Genomic DNA, 17,510 nt, shown 5'->3' with positions numbered 1-17,510 from the left:
TGTAACTTTCCAGCAGGGAGGTTTTTGCATATTAAAATGTCCACTGTGAATTATACCTTCAAGAAAATAGGTTGCTTTTTATGAGCACAGAATGCTCAAATAAAATCAGAATTATGGCGGTTAGTTTCAGAGAGCACTAGTGTTTGGCATTTGCCTTTCCTTCCTTGAGATCTTTCTCAGTGTGCCCTCCAATTACCTCTGGGCTAATTTACCCAGATTCATTTGCCCAGGACGTACTGTCCCTGGGAATGATCAGAACTGGAAGTACTCTGATTCGATCACTACATCTTAAATGAATGAAGATAACAGCTACAGACTCAATGTCTAAGATTTGTGGTCAAGAAGCTAAATTAACAGTGAAAGGATTAAGAAGCACAAGTTGGCAGTTACAAAATAGTCAGGGGGATGTCAAGTACAGCATAGGGAATATAGTCGATAGTGTTGTAATAACTACGTATGGTGCCAGGTGGGTACTGGAAATATCGGGGGAATCTATAAAGTGTATGATTGCCTAACCACCATGCTATACATGCTATACATAATAATACTGAATGCAAACTGTAATTAAAAAATAAAATTTAGCCTGGCTGGTGTGGCTTGGTGGTTCAATTCCCGGTCAAGGCACATGCCTGCATTGCAGACTCGATCCCCGGTGGTGGGCATGCAGGAGGCAGCCAATCCATGATGATTCTCTCTCATTGATGTTTCTATCTCTCTATCCTTCTCCCTTCCTCTCTCTCTAAAAATCAATAAAAATATTTAAAATAAAATAAAATTTTTCTAAAAGAAAAACACAGTGCTAAAACAAATTTTTTTCAAATTAAGTGGTGATGTACCAAAACTAGACGTTCTTTTGATTTGGATGTAGCCTCCAAGTTTTGGGAGACACTTCCATTCATGAAAGACAGACAAATTCGCCCCTGAAGAACAGGACAGAAAAGAGGAAATGTGCAGCAGAAGAGAAAACCAGATGGTGGTGATTCTTGCCCTAAAATAATGGATAGAGCAGGCTACCTGACGGTAGGTCAGACACCAGCAGCCTCTTGGGCAGGTATCAAGCCTGAGACAGGAGTCAAATATCACCCTGTTCTTTGGTTTCTCTTCCTGCCTCCTGGGTCTGGGTGTGTAGGAGCAAAGATGTGTGTGGTATGGTACAAAGCACAGTGTGAGAAAACAAGAAATAAGAAAATTTTACTTTTAACTTCTGAGCCATAGTTTTGTCCGGTAAACTTGTTCTTTGGGGCTTTCAATGATGGAACAAAGAAGAGCCACTATATGCAGCGCGGCCCTCCAAGCTGAGCTAACGATGGGGATGGGAAATATAACAGAAAGACTCAAGAGGGGGACCAGGTGTTCTTTCCCAGCTCTCATTACCCTGAAGAATCTAAGTGGTGATAAAACGTAAGTACACAAACATTTTTACAGCAGGGAAGAAAAGCAGAAGTCGACAGCCTGATCCTATAGCTTTTCAGATATAATAAACCCACTGGATTGTGAAAGCACTCGGAATAAAACTTCTCCTTCACCCACTCATGTGTGACTTTAAAACTTAAAGCAACCAAATGGTTAATGAATGTCCCTTTCCCTGAAGTGTTCGATTTCTCAGCATCTCATGAGTAAGTCCTGTGAAATCATCAATAAAATGCAGTGGTTTTCTCTGTCTTCCTCACGTACTCCTGGAAAGGAGAATTCTCATTTGTAATCTCAATGACCACTGTAATTCTTTACATTTATCAATATTATCTCATCAAGACTTCAGAGGTTTCCATGTACCTTCATTTATCTTCAAACCACCCATATAAGATAAATGACATGTCCAATTTTCACATGTAGAAACTAAGGCACAGTTTGGTTATCAAATTCTTTGTCCTAATATTTACAAACTAAAAGAAACATAAACTAAGGAGAAAAAGGACCCTATCATCTTCCAATCTAATCCCCCTCTCTAAGTTTTTTATCTAAATAATACACAGAGCCTAGCAAAGGCAATCGAGTGAAGGGAAAATGGGTTGTAGCCTTTGGTTTTTCAATTGGTCCCCAAAGAACAGGTCTGAAAGCCACATTCTACCTAGCAACTGTTGTTAAGTGGAACAAATTTTCTCGGAGACATGTAGCCAAGCATTCCTGAGAATTGTGGAGGAAAGTAAGATGTAAAATAGGATGAGATTGGAAGAAGTATATAAACATCCAAGGACTTCAAAGTACCCAACTAAACAGAATCCTTCAAAGAGGAAGGAGTTAAATCTCTTTATTTTATTTTGGAGTTAGACCTCTTACTTGCTCTATCTCTATCTTAAACTTCCAGGGCAGTGGTACCTCAATAAAGACTGATTGTGAAAAAAAAAAATAAATAAATAAAAATAAATAACACACAAAATTTCATTAAAATGATGAATGTCAATTTCTTGCCAACCTCTAAAATGAAAGCGCTTATTTTTAAATTGCTTCTGTAGGGGAGGAAAAATTTTTCCTCTACCTTTCTAGGCACTTTTGGCTAATCTAATAATTAATATAAGGCAGATTGATATAAAAAAAACAAATTTAATTATGTATGTACAAGAGCCTCACATAGACATAAGAAGCCCAAAGAGTCAGGACAACCCCAGATGAGCAGAAGGGCTTACGGGTCTAGGGCTTCAAAGGGAAGGAAGTCAGTTCACTGTACAAGAGCCTCACATAGACATAAGAAGCCCAAAGAATCAGGACAACCCCAGATGAGCAGAAGGGCTTAGGGGTCTAGGGCTTCAAAGGGAAGGAAGTCAGTTCACGGGAAGATGGGAAGAGCAAATGTTTGGTAAACAAATGTTTGCCATGCCACCCAGAGACAGTCTCTGCTGATCTCCCACACCTACCTCACAGGCTTTGTAGTTGTCTCTAGTATTAGCCTTCATCAAAGTTTTTTTAGGCAGTTAAGGGGGAGATGAAAAGCTTTATCCGAGGGACTTTGAGGCTTTGTCTTCAGCTCAAAATAATCAACACACTCATGGGTGGGCGGGAATGGGGAGCTTGTTCTGACTCCCTTCACTTCACAGGGCTCCCTCTTATCTTAATAAGTTTTAGGATGCTGGCTTCTACATCACCCTGAAGCCCCACCTTGAACAGACAATAACAGCTACTATTTAATGAGCATCAATGTTATGTGGAGGGCACATTACACAACACAGAACACAATGACCCTACAAGGCAAGAGTAGATATTATCCTAGTTTTTAAAGGAATCATTGAGGCTTAGCGGTATTATGTAGGTTGTCTAAATTCATACAGCTAGTAAGTATCAAAGCAGAAATCTTAACTCAGGCCTGCCTACTCCCTCCACCCCTCAGCCCCTACCATCCCCACCACCACAGCTCCCTGATTCCATAACACAAATTCTTCCCACTATTCTATAAGGTGCAATTTTTTACCCAAAGGCAAAAGCACCGTAGGACCAAAGAGCCTCATTAAACTGTTTATTGTTGTTGCATAAGAGTTGTTAACATAACTGAAGTATTCTGCATGAATCATCTTACTGTCTGAGTGGTGAGAGCCAGAGCTCCTATTCAGACATTAAAGTGGGAGAATCCACTTCTCTTTCAACAAAAGGCAATAAAAATCACTACTCTTGATTTTCTTCCTAGAAGTCATCAGTTGGTTATGTGTGGTCCTAAGTTTCACAACAAGCACAATCGTTTTAGTCTTTAATAAGTTTATATGTATGTACATGCACATATGCGTGCACCCCCATGTGTGTGATATGCCAAATATAGAGAAATTCCAGATTTGGAAGTTATGGGTCAATGCATCATTTCTGTCAGAATTTTCTTTTGGTGACTTTTTCTCCTGATTTAGAATAATCTTGGGATCTTTTATAAAAGAATTGAAACCTATTACATCTCATATAAGACTTAGTAATGATACAGCAGCATTTTAAGTTTATTGTCTATCTAGCTCATTAGCTGGTAACCCCATGAAGGCAGGGAGGTTTCAGGCTTTGTTCTTTTTTAAAATTGTGTTAAGAACACCAACATGAGATCTATCCTCTTAGCATATTTAACTGTACAACACATTATTGTTGACTGTAGGTACAATGTGTACAAAAGATTTCTAGAACTTATTCATCTTGCTTAACTGAAACTTTATGCCTGATGATTAATAACATCCCAAGCCCAGCCCCTTGGTACCATTCTTTGATTTTATGAACTTGACTATCTTAGATACTTCGTATAAGTGGAATCATACAGTATGTTTTTTCTATCTGGTTTATTTCACTTAGCATAATGTCCTCAGGCTCATCCATATCATTGCATATGATACAATTTTCTTCTTTCTAAAGGCTGATTAGTATGTATATACCACATTTTATCTATCCATTAAATGTCGATGGAAACAGATTACTTCCACATCTTAGCTATTGTGAATGGTGCTGCAATGAAAGTCGGAATGTAGTATCTCTTTGAGATCCTGATTTCAAGTCTTTTGGATATGTGCCTAGAAGTGAGATTTCTGAGTTATACGGTAGTTCTGTCTCTAATTTTTTTTTTAGGAATTTTCATACTGTTTTCCATGGTGGCTGTTCTGTTTTACATTCCCATAAATGGTATAAGGGTTCTAATTTCTCCACATCCTGGCCAACTCTTTCTCTCTCTCTCTCTCTCTCTCTCTCTATCTCTCTCTCTCTCTCTCAATTTCTGTCTCTTGACAATACCATCTTGCCAGAGTGATGCAATATTTCATTATGGTTCTGATTGCATTTCCCTGACGACTAGCGATGCTGAGCATCTTTTCATGTACCTGGTGGCCATTTGTATGTCTTCTTTGGAGAAATGCCTGTTCAAGTCCTTAGTCCATTTTTAAATTGGGTCATTAGGAATTTTTTTGTTTGTTTGTTTTGTTTTTTGTTACAGAGTTGTAGAAACTTCTTATATATTTGGGAGATTAACCACTTATTGTTGGGGTGCACACAAGACTTGGTTGGAAAGTTTGTAAGGAGGATATTCTGATAAAAGGGAAGTGTGTGGAAGGCTGCCTGCCCTGTTTATCAGAATTTCAACTTAGGGGAGACTTAGGGGAGTGTCAAAGGCAGTGCCCCTAATTATTCCTTAACCTTTCCAAACAAGTCCGTGCATGTGCAGACCCCCGGGTGTTTACTGGAATCCTTATGCTTAATCCCTGGATGCCCTTGCCTAGAGGATAATGTAAGCACATGTGTCCTCCCAAGATTACTCACCCAATTGATTGTATCTAAAGATAAAAATTCCAATAAAAGGAGGCAGGCAATCGAGGCTGCTCTGGCCACTAGAGCCAGAAGCCCCTTGCTCCTCTCTTTCACAGTCAATTGTGTCTGAGTAATCTATTCATCTGTCGTTCAGGGGCTGCTGGTCAGCCCCGACAACTTATCACATATATGATTTGCAAATATTTTCTCCCATTCCATCAGTTGCCTAAGCACATGTGTCCTCCCAAGATTACTCACCCAATTGATTGTATCTAAAGATAAAAATTCCAATAAAAGGAGGCAGGCAATTGAGGCTGCTCTGGCCACTAGAGCCAGAAGCCCCTTAGTCCTCTCTTTCACAGTCAAATTGTGTCTGAGTAATCTATTCATCCGTCGTTCAGGGGCTGCTGGTCAGCCCCGACAACTTATCACATATATGATTTGCAAATATTTTCTCCCATTCCATCAGTTGCCTTTTTATCCTGGTGACCATTTTCTTTGCTGTGCAGAAGCTTTTTAATTTGATGTAGTCCTCTTGGTTTATTTCATGTTTTGTTCTTAATTGTATTTCTAGGGGTTAGAACAGGTTGGAAGTATGATAGGTGCTCGATACAGATTTGGGTCTAAGCATATTGATGGAACCTCCAGGCCCCAAGAGAAATGACCCTTCTCATCCTGGGACCATGGGAGGGGAAGGCACAGGCTGTGGTGAGGCGGTGCTGCTCTGTGAGCTGCAGGGAATAATGGCAACTGGAAGGAAGCCTTGTGCCATCTGGATACCACCCTCTCAAGAGGGCACACTGGCATGAAAGTTCCAGAATTCTTTTGCAAAGTTCTCCCAGTTTAACACTTCAACCTTTCAACTATTTATCTTCCCTCCCTACTTCTCCTTCCTCATCCAAAAACAAAATAAAACAAAACAAAACAAAACCCTCTTTTGGTGCTAATTAAAAAGACAGAAATATTTTTAGTGATAAAATGTGTTTTGTTTATAATCCCTAAACACACTGGAAAAGTGCAAAGTCGGTTGGTTTAATGGAAGTATAAAAGATAACAACTTAAATTTTTTATCGATTATAATGTGTGCAAAACATGAGCATACCATGGCAGATACTATCATGAGGAGTTAGAGTGATTTGTCCAAGTTTAGTCTAACTACCTGTTATCCCATCTTTCTCACTGAGTAGTACTTTTTTTTTTTAAATCTTCACTCGAATAATTTTTCCATTGATTTTTTAGAGAGAGTGTAAGAGAGGGAAAGACAGAAAGAAACATCGATGTGAGAAAAACACATCGATTGGTTGCCTCCTGCACAAGCCCTGACCAGGACCCGGGCTGGAGAGGAGCCTGTAACTGAGGTACGTGCCCTTGACCATAACTCAAAGCTGTAATCCTTGGTCCACAGACCCATGCTCTAACCACTGAGAAAAACTGGCCAGGGCCACCCTGGGTATGTTTTTATTTTAAAGCCAAAGCCACTATAAAATATTTGTGTTTTTCCTATATTTTTCACAAATATCAGAAACAATAATTCTGCGCATGGGCCACGAAGTTTCGATCGCACTGTACATGTGTGCCCGCATGTGGTATTTTGTGGAAGAGCCACACTCAAGGGGCCAAAGAACCGCATGTGGCTCGCGAGCCGCGGTTTGCTGACCACGGGGCTAGGGCATCACTGAGTAGTACTTGATGAGCCAAATCCTTTTCACAAATCTTCCCCATAAATCTATACTCATGGAGATTCATTTGTGCCCCAAGTCTCCAACCTGCACATCCACCTGGATAGGTCCTATTAATGCCCCACCTCTGTGCCATCACATTGACCCATGTAAGCCCTGCACAACTGCTTTTCTTTTAATAATCAAGTTCACTGGCACTGGACTTACTTAGAAAGAAAGTGATTCTAGAAACATCAGCGAAGGGGAAATCAGAAGGGATATTTTAGAAAGAGGTGAGGTACTTCCCTAGCTTTCCAGAGTATGTTCACCCAGCCGGTCACGGCTCGATTCCTGGTCAGGGCACATGCCTGGGGTTGTAGACGTGCAGGAGGCAGCCGATCAATGATTCTCTACCATCATTTATGTTTCTATCTCTCACTCTCTCTTCCTCTGTGAAATCAATAAAAAAATATGTATTTTTAAAAAAGAATATGCTCTTCTCTTCTTGGCTCACTTGATACAGAGACGCCAAGGAAGAAAACATCCTCTCCTCTCAAAGCTTGGCAGTCAGGGCCCTGGAACTGTAATGCTTGAGAGAGCCTAAGGGATCTCCTGCAGTCTGAACCAACCTGTTCCTCTTATAAATAAGGAAACTGCATGGCTTTTGAAAGGCCACAGGAAATAACAGGCAGAACTGGGACACAAGAGTGTTTAAATAAGGAAACTGCATGGCTTTTGAAAGGCCACAGGTAATAACAGGCAGAACTGGGACACAAGAGTGTTACTCACTCAAGCAGTGGCTAAACTAGAGTGTCACTTCACAGGGAGCCAACCTCCCTGCCATTTTTGCTGGTGCTGCCCTTTCAGAAAGAGCCCATGGAGCCCCCGATGCTGGGCTGTCTGCCACAGGAGTACCACTTATTTCAGGGGCTTCCCACCATCCAATCAGAAAAAACAGCAGGCGTGAAGCAACGAAGGGGAAGGCAGAACAGAACTGCGCATTTCTGTTTCGTTTTGCTTGTAGTGCGTCCTCTATCCACCTCAATATTAAGTTAAATGCTGACATGTTTCCAGGGAATGTTTTACTAATAAGATTTCATTGTGATTTTTAAAAAGTGCTGCCCTAGCACTTTGTTTCCTTATAATCCCGCCTTTCCTCAGATTTAGTTGTTTAGCCTCTAGAGCAGTGGTTCTCAACCTGTGGGTCGCGACCCCTTTGGCGGTCGAACCTTTCACAGGGGTCGCCTAAGACCATCCTGCATATCAGATATTTACATTACGATTCATAACAGTAGCAACATTACAGTTATGAAGTAGCAATGAAAATAATTTTATGGTTGGGTCACAACATGAGGAACTGTATTTAAAGGGCCAGAAGGTTGAGAACCACTGCTCTAGAGCGAAGAGTGCAGTGCTTCGCATACATTGTAGCTGCTCAATAAAACGTTTATGCTGTCGATGTCAGTGTTTTTATTTTCATGTACCACAGCAGGAAAGGTTCAGCAATGAAATAAGTCTTTGCAGTTTGTAAAAAGTAACTCCACAGCTCAATCGTCGTGACTTACAAACACTGGCAGTACCTGTCCCAATTATATTATAGAATGTTTTGGCCCGAGAAACGAACAAAATAGCATCAGACCTAAAAACAAGAGTAGAAATTCATTTTGTTCTGCTATGTCTTTTGCTCATTAGAAGTTTGTGTTTGCTCTACGGACTGCAAGAAAATAATCATGTTACTGGCGCTACATCATGTTAGACATAGTCATGCTCTGCATAACGTTTCGGTCAATGCCACCATATATATACGATGGTGGTCCCATAAGATTCTTGTAAAGCTGAAAAATTCCTATTGCCTAGAGACATCGTAGCCTGGTAATGTCATACCACTGCACATGACTCACATGTTTGTGGTAATGCTGGTACAAACAAGCCTACTGCGTTGCCAGTTGTATAAAAATATAGCACATACGACCATGTCTAGTACATAATACTTGAAAATGATAATGAACGAATATGTTACTGGTTTACATATTTACTGTCCTACACTTTTATTGTTATTTTAGAGTGTAGTCTTTCTACTCAGGAAAAATAAAAGTTTGAGTAACAGTATGCTGCATCACACAGGCAGCAGCCCTCACACCTTTCATGTTTATTGTACCTCTTGATTGCATCATTTCCTCTTGTGCTTGATTTAATCTCATGTTGTTTTCTACAGTAACATGCTGTACTTAAAAAGAACCAGTATAGTAAGTACTCACTTAATCTCACCCATAGCTTCTTGGAATTGAAGTGAAATGACGTATAATGAAACCAACTTTACTGTAGGTTAATTGATACAAAGAAGAGTTAAAAGTTCCTATTTAAGCCCTAGCTGGCTTGGCTCGGTGGATAGAGTGTTAGCCTGCGGACTGAAGAGTCCCAGGTTTGATTCCAGCCAAGGGCACATGCCTGGGTTGTGGGCTCGATCCCCAGTGGGGTTGTACAGGAGGCAGCCCACCAGTGATACTCATCATTGACGTTTCTATCTCTCATTCTCCCTTCCTCTCTGAAATCAATAAAGAAATATATATATATACATATAGTTCCTATTTAAGCATTTCATCAACATTATAATGGAATAACATTGAATAAACGACATTATTCAAGAACCTACTGTACCTGGGTCCCCACCCACAGGCAAGTACATCAAAAATCTAGGGAGGCAGGGTTGGGTATCGGTGCTATTTCTAACGCTCCCCAGATGACTCTCATGTGCAGTCAAGAATTTTGAACCCTTGTACTCAGTATGCAGGCATTAGATAGGGAAGGAAGACCAGCTGGCCAGGCCTGGCAGAGAAGAGCTAAGAAGTCATATGCACTTGTGATTGACTATCAGAAGCTCATGGAGAACATCCACAAAGCACTACTGAGCGATGCATGCTACTCACCAAACATTCATTAAAATATTATATACAAGTTTGACTTTTGACTACCTATCATAAAGAGAAGAGAACTTAGAGAAAATCAATCCATATGATGAAAGGGAATGAAAAGAGCAAACTATATTACAAAGTGATTCTGGAACTGGGTCTACATCAACTTCAAAAGAAAACATCAGTGATATTTCAACAACTATTTTTTAAAATGGTAAATAAATCTTCTTGTGTCACATGGTGCAAGTTATAGTAGCTACTTTCAGAAAGAGTATTTGACAATAATTTACACGGTGCTAACATTTACTGAATGTAAGTATATATATTTTAAAGAAATGAAAATATTCAGACTTGTCAGAAACCTCTCAGATTTTAACCCACAGAGTATTCTTTTTGATGACTTTGTGTGGGTTTCTAGAGAAACAACTTGATAATCTATTACAACACCAACTGTACGGTATGTAACCATTTTCCTTCCTCTTTGCCAGCTGGGATGCCAAACTTTCTCTGACATTTGCAGCCCCGATGTTAGCCCCAGATAAGACAACCTTTGCTTCAGTACAAACCCAGGGGTCAGCAAAAGAAACCAGTCTCTCTTTCAGAATACCTGAAGAGTTCAAAATGTTGTGTAAGAATTGAAATGTATTAGCATTTCCATTTAGGACTGTTGTCTAGCCCTCCTGGTGGTACAGTTTATTTATTACATCATGTCTTTCCTACTGTCAGGGTCAGGGAAGGCCACCCCAAAATATCGTACAATAGCATATTGATAATTTTGAATTAAAGTTACTTGACAAGCAGTCAATGCAAGAAGGGCACACGGAATCTCCCTTCTCTCCTTGAATGCAGGAAATAAATCTCCTCTATGAAAATTCTTCTTGCTACAGTAGACTGAGACACACTTATCCTTAGAGCTAAGGAATTCAGGGCTACATGGCTTGTTAATTCTTTATTAATTCATTAATTCTGTATAAACAAAACTTGTTATTTCTTTACTAATTTACTATTGAAGCCCAAACTTTGGTTAGATTCTTCACTAAGGAATACACAAACCTAAGTTTCTTTGTCCTGTCTAATGTATTGTTTCTTTGTTTAAAAGGCATAAAGAGCTGGCTGGTTCATAATTTCTCAGAGTATCATTTATAACCTCCCACATGCACATATTAAATTACTTTTCCTCTGTTAATCTGGTCTTATGTCATTTTTATTATTAGTTCAGCCTTAAGAACTCAAGAGGGTCAAAGAGGGGATTTCTCCCCTTCCTCAACACTACTTTCTACTGTTATGATGCAATGTAATATAAACAAAGTTTACCTTTGATTCTCCCAGTACCCAATGACACCTAGATTTAGCCAGTGTTCTAAAATATTAGTTTAGTTTAATAATATGAATACATGAAAGAATAAATGCATACATGAACCAAGAACCTCACTGGTATGTTATTGTGTTCGTTACCACACAAATCAAGTTAGTATGTTTATTTTTCACTTGTTCGTCATTCATTCATTAATTCAGCTTTAACTGAAAATCTACGTATTCTGTACTGTGCTGAATGGTCAAAAGGAATGGCCCCTATTCTCTAGCAGCTAAGAACCTAGTGAGATATCAACAGAAGCAATTCTAGAAATTTAAGTGCACAACCATATAGGTTGATAAATATGTTGAACACATCCATTTAATTGATAAGTAAATGCTAAACCAATAGTTAATTTGAAGGACCAATCCCACTAATAAACAGAAATTAAGAGCATTTGAAGGCTATGAGTGAGAGGGATTTTTGATATCTTATATTTGGCTACGTCTAGGATGAGAGAAGTGTTACATGGAGCAATCCAGGAAGGGGATGGACTTGGGGAATGACTCACTGACAGGAAACAGGTGGGGCTGTGGGTAGAAGAAAATTCTGAGTACACTAAGTAAGGCCTCAGAGAAGGCTTGAAGGAGCCATGGGCTGCTTAGATTAAGGTGTTCTTGAGAATCTTATCCACAAGCAAAGCAGAGGGACAGGCAATAAAATGAAGAGAAACCAAAGAAATTAGGTTATCTGAGGATGTACCTTAATTAAAAAAGTTTTAATTTGGTTAAATCCTGACCTGTCTTTAGTATAATTTTCTTAGATGTTCTTAAAAGTACTTCATAGGAGACGATGGTACTTTTTAACACTATCCCAAGTCAGACTCTTTCTCTTCATACAACAAAAAGGAGGGGGAAAGACCCTCTTCTGAATAAATATGTTAAAAACTGGAATATACATACTCATCCTTGTCCACCTTCTCTCGAAGCTTCTTTAGTTGTTTATGTTGGCCGTACTTCACATTTTGCATTATGTTCTCAAAGTATTCATCTTCCTTGTACTTGTACTATATTATATAAAAGATTTTGGTGAAAATATTAAAACCAGTATCTTCAAAACTTTTGCTAAAAATATAGAGGACATTTTCTTAAATTCTACCTGTTAATAAAGTTAACAGAGAGCATTAAAACTTACCAAAGAAGGATTTAGTTCCAATTAGTCTAGTTCTATATTACAGGTCACTGTTGCTGTGGCTGAATCACCACTTCAGTGTAATTAATCACATGAAACGAAGTATCTGGCAAGCCTTACCATATTGATATTAATCCTTATATACCGGATGTGATAACAGCATATTCTTGTTAGTACCTACGATGGGCCAGGCAGCATTCTAAGAATATTTTAATAATCTTATAAAGATGGGCTATTATCACCACTTAAAAGTTGAGAAGCCCAGTCTGGCTGGCGTAGCTCAGTGGTTGGGCATCAACCCATGAACCAGGAGGACACGGTTCGATTCCCAGTCAGGCCACATGCTTGGGTTGCAGGCTTGATCCCCAGTAGGGGGTGTATAGGAGGCCGCCAATCAATGATTCTCTCTCATCATTGATGTGTCTATCTCTCCCTCTCCCTCTCCCTCTCTGAAATCAATAAAAATATGTATATTTTTAAAAGTTAAGGAAACAGAGATACAGACAAGTTCACTTGTGGAGCTAGGATTTGAACCTACACAGTCAGCTTTGAGTCTACAGTCTTAGCCACTAGGCTCCTGCTACAAGGGTCCCCAGGACTCCCATGCTACAGCCAGCTAATTTAAAAGAAACAATCAAGCTTTTCTGCAAATGGAAAAGGATGAGAGAATACTGTGGCTTGCAAATCCCACATCAGACAAGTAATCAATGGGTTAGGAATCACTGTCATCTCCAATTTACGCAAGGATTCCCTTATCATCACCAGGGTTTCAAGTAGTTGTGGTGACCACAGATTAGTAACAAGAACCTCAGCTAAGTCTGAAATAAGTACTGCAGTGACTTTAATCAATTCTCTTCTCTTACCACTGTTACATTACCAAAGGAGAATACAACAATCTCTGGTTCTCAGGTATTTTGTTTGCTTTTTAAATAGAGAATGCATGATCTAGCTTATCCAGTGGAAGGAAAATTAAAAAGTGGGTGGGAACCTGAAGATTTGACTTTTCAGGCCTGTAAGACGAGATAAGGAGCCTGAGTGCTGCCCGCTGTTCGAGCACTTTGATGTCTACCTTTGATACTCTTTAAGTTTGAGATTCTTTTTTTTTTTTCAGCCCTCACTGGAGGATATTTTTCCATTGATTTTTTGAGAGAATGGAAGAGAGAGGTAAAGGCAGAGAGAAATATCGATGTAAGAGAAACACATCAATTGGTTGCCTCCTGCACGAGGCCTGACCAGTACCCAGGCCTGGGAGGAACCTACAACCAAGATTCGTGTCCTTGACCGGAATTGAACGTGGGACCCTTCAGTCCGCAGGCCAATGCTCTATCCACTGAGCCAAAGCAGCTAGGGCTACCCTTGATACTCTAAAGGACGTCAGATTTTTCTTCTTAAAATGGAATATATGGAAGCCAAAATAACAGATGCGGGACAGGCCAATGAAACAAAAGGCTAAAACTGAAACAAACACAGATCTGTCTTCAGTGCTAAAGATTTTTATAATAAAACCTATGGGCCCAGTTGGCGTGGCTCAGTAGTTGAGCATCAACCTATGAACCTGAAGGTCACTTTTCGATTCCCAGGTCAGGGCACACGCCTGGGTTTCCGGCTTGATCCCCAGCAGGAGGCAGTCAATCAATGAATCTCTCTCATTGATGTTTCTAGCTCTCTCTCTCCCTCTCCCTTCCTCTCTGAAATCAATAAAAGTATATTTAAAAAAATAATAAAACCTATGGTTTTAGGCTACTTCACATAATTTTTGGCACCTGATAGCTAAAAATAACATTGCCACCAGCCCCAGGTGTCATTAGCCCAGAGTCTTAATAGAGACTTACCTCCTCATATTCTTTATTCAGTTTGTTGTCATCTGAGAGAATGTCATCAGGATAGCCAATTCTTTCTTTAATTGCCAAGGCCTATGAGAATTGTAATATTGAATGTGAGGATGATTACATAACTTTCAAATGCAAACACTGTCATTTGCCCATGAATATCAACTGAATAACTTGATCCATATTGTTTACAAAAAGAGTATCAGACAACATTTAAGAAAAAATATTTGAAGTGGCTTCATCCTGGGGCTCAAAAGAAACAAAAAGTTGGTCTGAAATTTAGCTTCTAATGCTCTGTCCTCACAGACTGCAGCTTTCCCAAGAAAACCAAAATGAAAGCTGACAAGTCGGCCAATTTATAGGACGAGTATTACTTAGAGCTTCCATTGTAGCAGCTTATAATTGTCTTTCCACATTACCGATTTGGCTGAGGAAACAGATATAGGCTTATATGTTCATGCTAATATTCTTCCTGAATATTGTTTCTTGGAGTTCGTATGTTCTACCTCAGTCTCCAAGGCTGTGTGCCTATCTTCTCAAAGTTAAATGAATGACATTAATTAAACAAGTAGCAAACAAGAGTTTTCCTTGTTATACAAGCTCATGTTTACCTCTTGCTTACTGCCATTTCTAATTTTTATGTTTAGTATTTTAAAGTTATTTACTTATTTTTATTATTTCATGATTACCCCTTGTTTACTACTTGCTATTTTTATTTTTTTATTTTCTCAAAGATATCTGACTTTTGATGCTATCATATCACATTTGCTCTTGAATAATTTAATTACTTTAAATTTGTCATGGGGAATTAAGCCTGTATGTCTGAGTTATTTGGTTTGCCATCAAAGGGATGTGGTTTTGTTACCAATCTGTTTCATAAGCCCAGGATTTCCCCAGTGGCTGGGACAGGATATGTGTCACTAAGTCAGTTAGGCCACACCCACTTTCTTGTAGGTTTCCACAAATTATTAATCAGCCCCCTCTCATTAGCACTTTATTTTCTAGAACACATTTCCCAAAAGAGTGTTCTAAGGGACAGAGACTCTATTGAAATAAAAGTTACTGCATAAAAGTAATTTATTGTCAAATACTTTGGATAAATACTGTGACAAAAACATTAAGCAGGCTTCTTTATTGCAGGACTTCTTACAGTAAAAATTAGGTTATTATGAGTGTCCCAGAGGAGGAGATAATTTGTCTCTTTATTCATTCAATATATATTCAAGGGTCTACAATGAGCCCAGTACTTTGTAAGGGGCTGAGGCTTCAATGCTAGGCAAAATTTCTGCCCCCCAGAGAGCTTACTGTAAAGATCAATGATAAGCAATGAAATGAGAATTTACTCTCAGTGTGATGTATGATGCCATAGAATCACACCCTCAGAGCATGTAACCTAGACTAAGATGAGATCAGAGAAGACTTCCTACAGGCAGTGTTTCCTGATGTCTTTTGACCAGGGGACTCTCTTTTGTGGAACAACTTGGCACCTGTTTTCTGACACCACCTTGGGAAATGATGATCTAGAACAATTCAATTGCCTACATCAAACAGGACCATGTCGCAGAGAGCTAGAACATGAATGAAGCAAATCCAGCCCACATTTCTGAGGACTTTGCCAGAATAATGAAAATATAAGGGGGCTTAAAAATCTAGACCTAACCCACTCAGGGCTCTGTGAAGCTGAAAAACATAGTCCTTTCATGTGATTTAATCCAAAACAGAACTACACTGCAGCTTGACTCTCTTATTATATTAGGTTTTTGAACTCCCTCTGTTATCAGTTCAAAATATGGTCTGTTCTTCTTGCCACCTTAACTACAGACAAATAATCAAGTTGCATGTGAATACTGCTCATAAAGCACATAGTTGTCACTGGACATGTTGTTCCTTTTAGTTTTATATAGTTAGCAAGACAAATGACCATAGTAAATTTAAACCTAAAATTTCCTTAGAAATATCACCTTTCTTCATATGCAAAATATTAAAAGTCCCTATAAAAGAGACAGGTCACCTTATAAAACTCAAAAATTGCACCATCTTACATTTGCTTGAACAGAAATACAGTATTTTTTTCTTCCTAGGTTTTATAAAAAACTAGAGGAGGCATGTTTTAAAAAATTTAGCTAGAAATTTGCATTACAAATTGAGGGCATATTTTTGACATTGTTTGAGGTCTTTTAGGTATATTTCTTAAAAGGAGAAAAATTATGAACCACTGATAACATCATTTCATTCTTTACTTGCTAACATAAGATTTTCCTCTTGTTTTCTGAAGTCTTCCTTTAAAAAATGTGGAGATCTTTCAAAGTTTTGAACTGAACATGGAGATTAGAAGTTGATTGCAAAGAAATAAAAAATGGAAATCATAGAAAAATAAATTTATCCATAAAAAAAGTTCCTGAAAACATTACATTCTGAAGGAACTTGGTTTTATTTTATGCAATTTTTTTTTTCTCACTGCCTTTGATCAGGTGTTTATTCAAATTCTTAAAGCAATTCTTGATTATCTGTTTTCCTGAATTGTCTTAAAAATTGGCATTTCTTTATAAAGAATTTATTTCTTTGATAGTTAGCCCTGCCTTGCTTTTTACCTTTTCTTCAGCTCTCTTTTTTGTTTCAGCATCCATCCAAGTCAGCTCATCTAAAGTCTGAATAAAAACTTCCCGGATCTGTGTAATCAAATCCTCAACCTCAAACCAAAAGAACAGAAGACAAATTTAGGCCATTAGTTAATTTTTTATAACACAAATTGAAACAGACAACAGTGGGTGAAAGCCTGGGTAGAAGAGGGGCAGGAACAGGGTGGAAAGGGTAAATGGGGGGCGGGGTGGAGGAGGAAAGGGGATATCTGTAATACTTTCAGCAATAAAGATAAATTAAACTTTTTTTAAAATTTAAAAATAGAGCTATAATCTGGCTTTATGTGATTTAATAATATATTAATAAATATAAATTTATAGGCAGACTATGACCTAAACAAATGGGTATATGTGAAAAATTATATTTTTAAAGCAACATTGTTTTTATCAATACTTATGATTAAATAGGTATTATATATATACATTTATCAAAAATCATGTTAAGAATAAACCGGTTTCCATTATCATAAAAGAAGAATTAACATAAAATATTACCTATTATTACCATTTGTAATTTAGTAAAGCATGAAGCAGCATTTCAATAGATTATTTCACCATATCTTCAAGCTGCATTGCTTTCATGTCAGTAACAATGAAAAATAGAGTACATTTCTTACACTTCAACTAAACCTGGGTTTATTTTCTAGGTTTTTAAGAAAAACCCTAATTCTTAGTCAATTTTGCTAACAGAGGAGTTTAGAAATGACTGTATCACTAGAACATGTGACTGTTTCCAGAACCTACTGCTTTTGGAAAAAGGACAGTTGCCTTTGGATTAAATAATACTAGGATCA

At 38.4% G+C, this 17,510-nt stretch overlaps 1 protein-coding gene across 3 annotated transcripts in view; it reads right to left on the bottom strand.

Annotated features, from left to right (window-relative positions):
- MME (membrane metallo-endopeptidase) overlaps positions 1–17,510 on the bottom strand; it is a 109,596-nt gene that overhangs the window by 26,910 nt on the left and 65,176 nt on the right. For all 3 annotated transcript variants that reach the window (XM_014546225.1, XM_005874414.2, XM_005874413.2), the window contains exons 14-16: positions 16,669–16,767; positions 14,081–14,161; positions 12,020–12,123 (exon numbers count right to left, since the gene is read on the bottom strand). In XM_014546225.1, the coding sequence (XP_014401711.1) occupies positions 12,020–12,123; positions 14,081–14,161; positions 16,669–16,767 (284 nt within the window). The remainder of the gene's footprint in view (positions 1–12,019; positions 12,124–14,080; positions 14,162–16,668; positions 16,768–17,510) is intronic.

The sequence above is a fragment of the Myotis brandtii genome, unplaced genomic scaffold (genome assembly GCF_000412655.1).
Source record: "Myotis brandtii unplaced genomic scaffold, ASM41265v1 scaffold436, whole genome shotgun sequence".
Lineage (NCBI taxonomy): Eukaryota > Metazoa > Chordata > Mammalia > Chiroptera > Vespertilionidae > Myotis > Myotis brandtii.
Note: the sequence above shows the minus strand (reverse complement) of the source record. Positions and strands in the feature narration are given on the sequence as shown.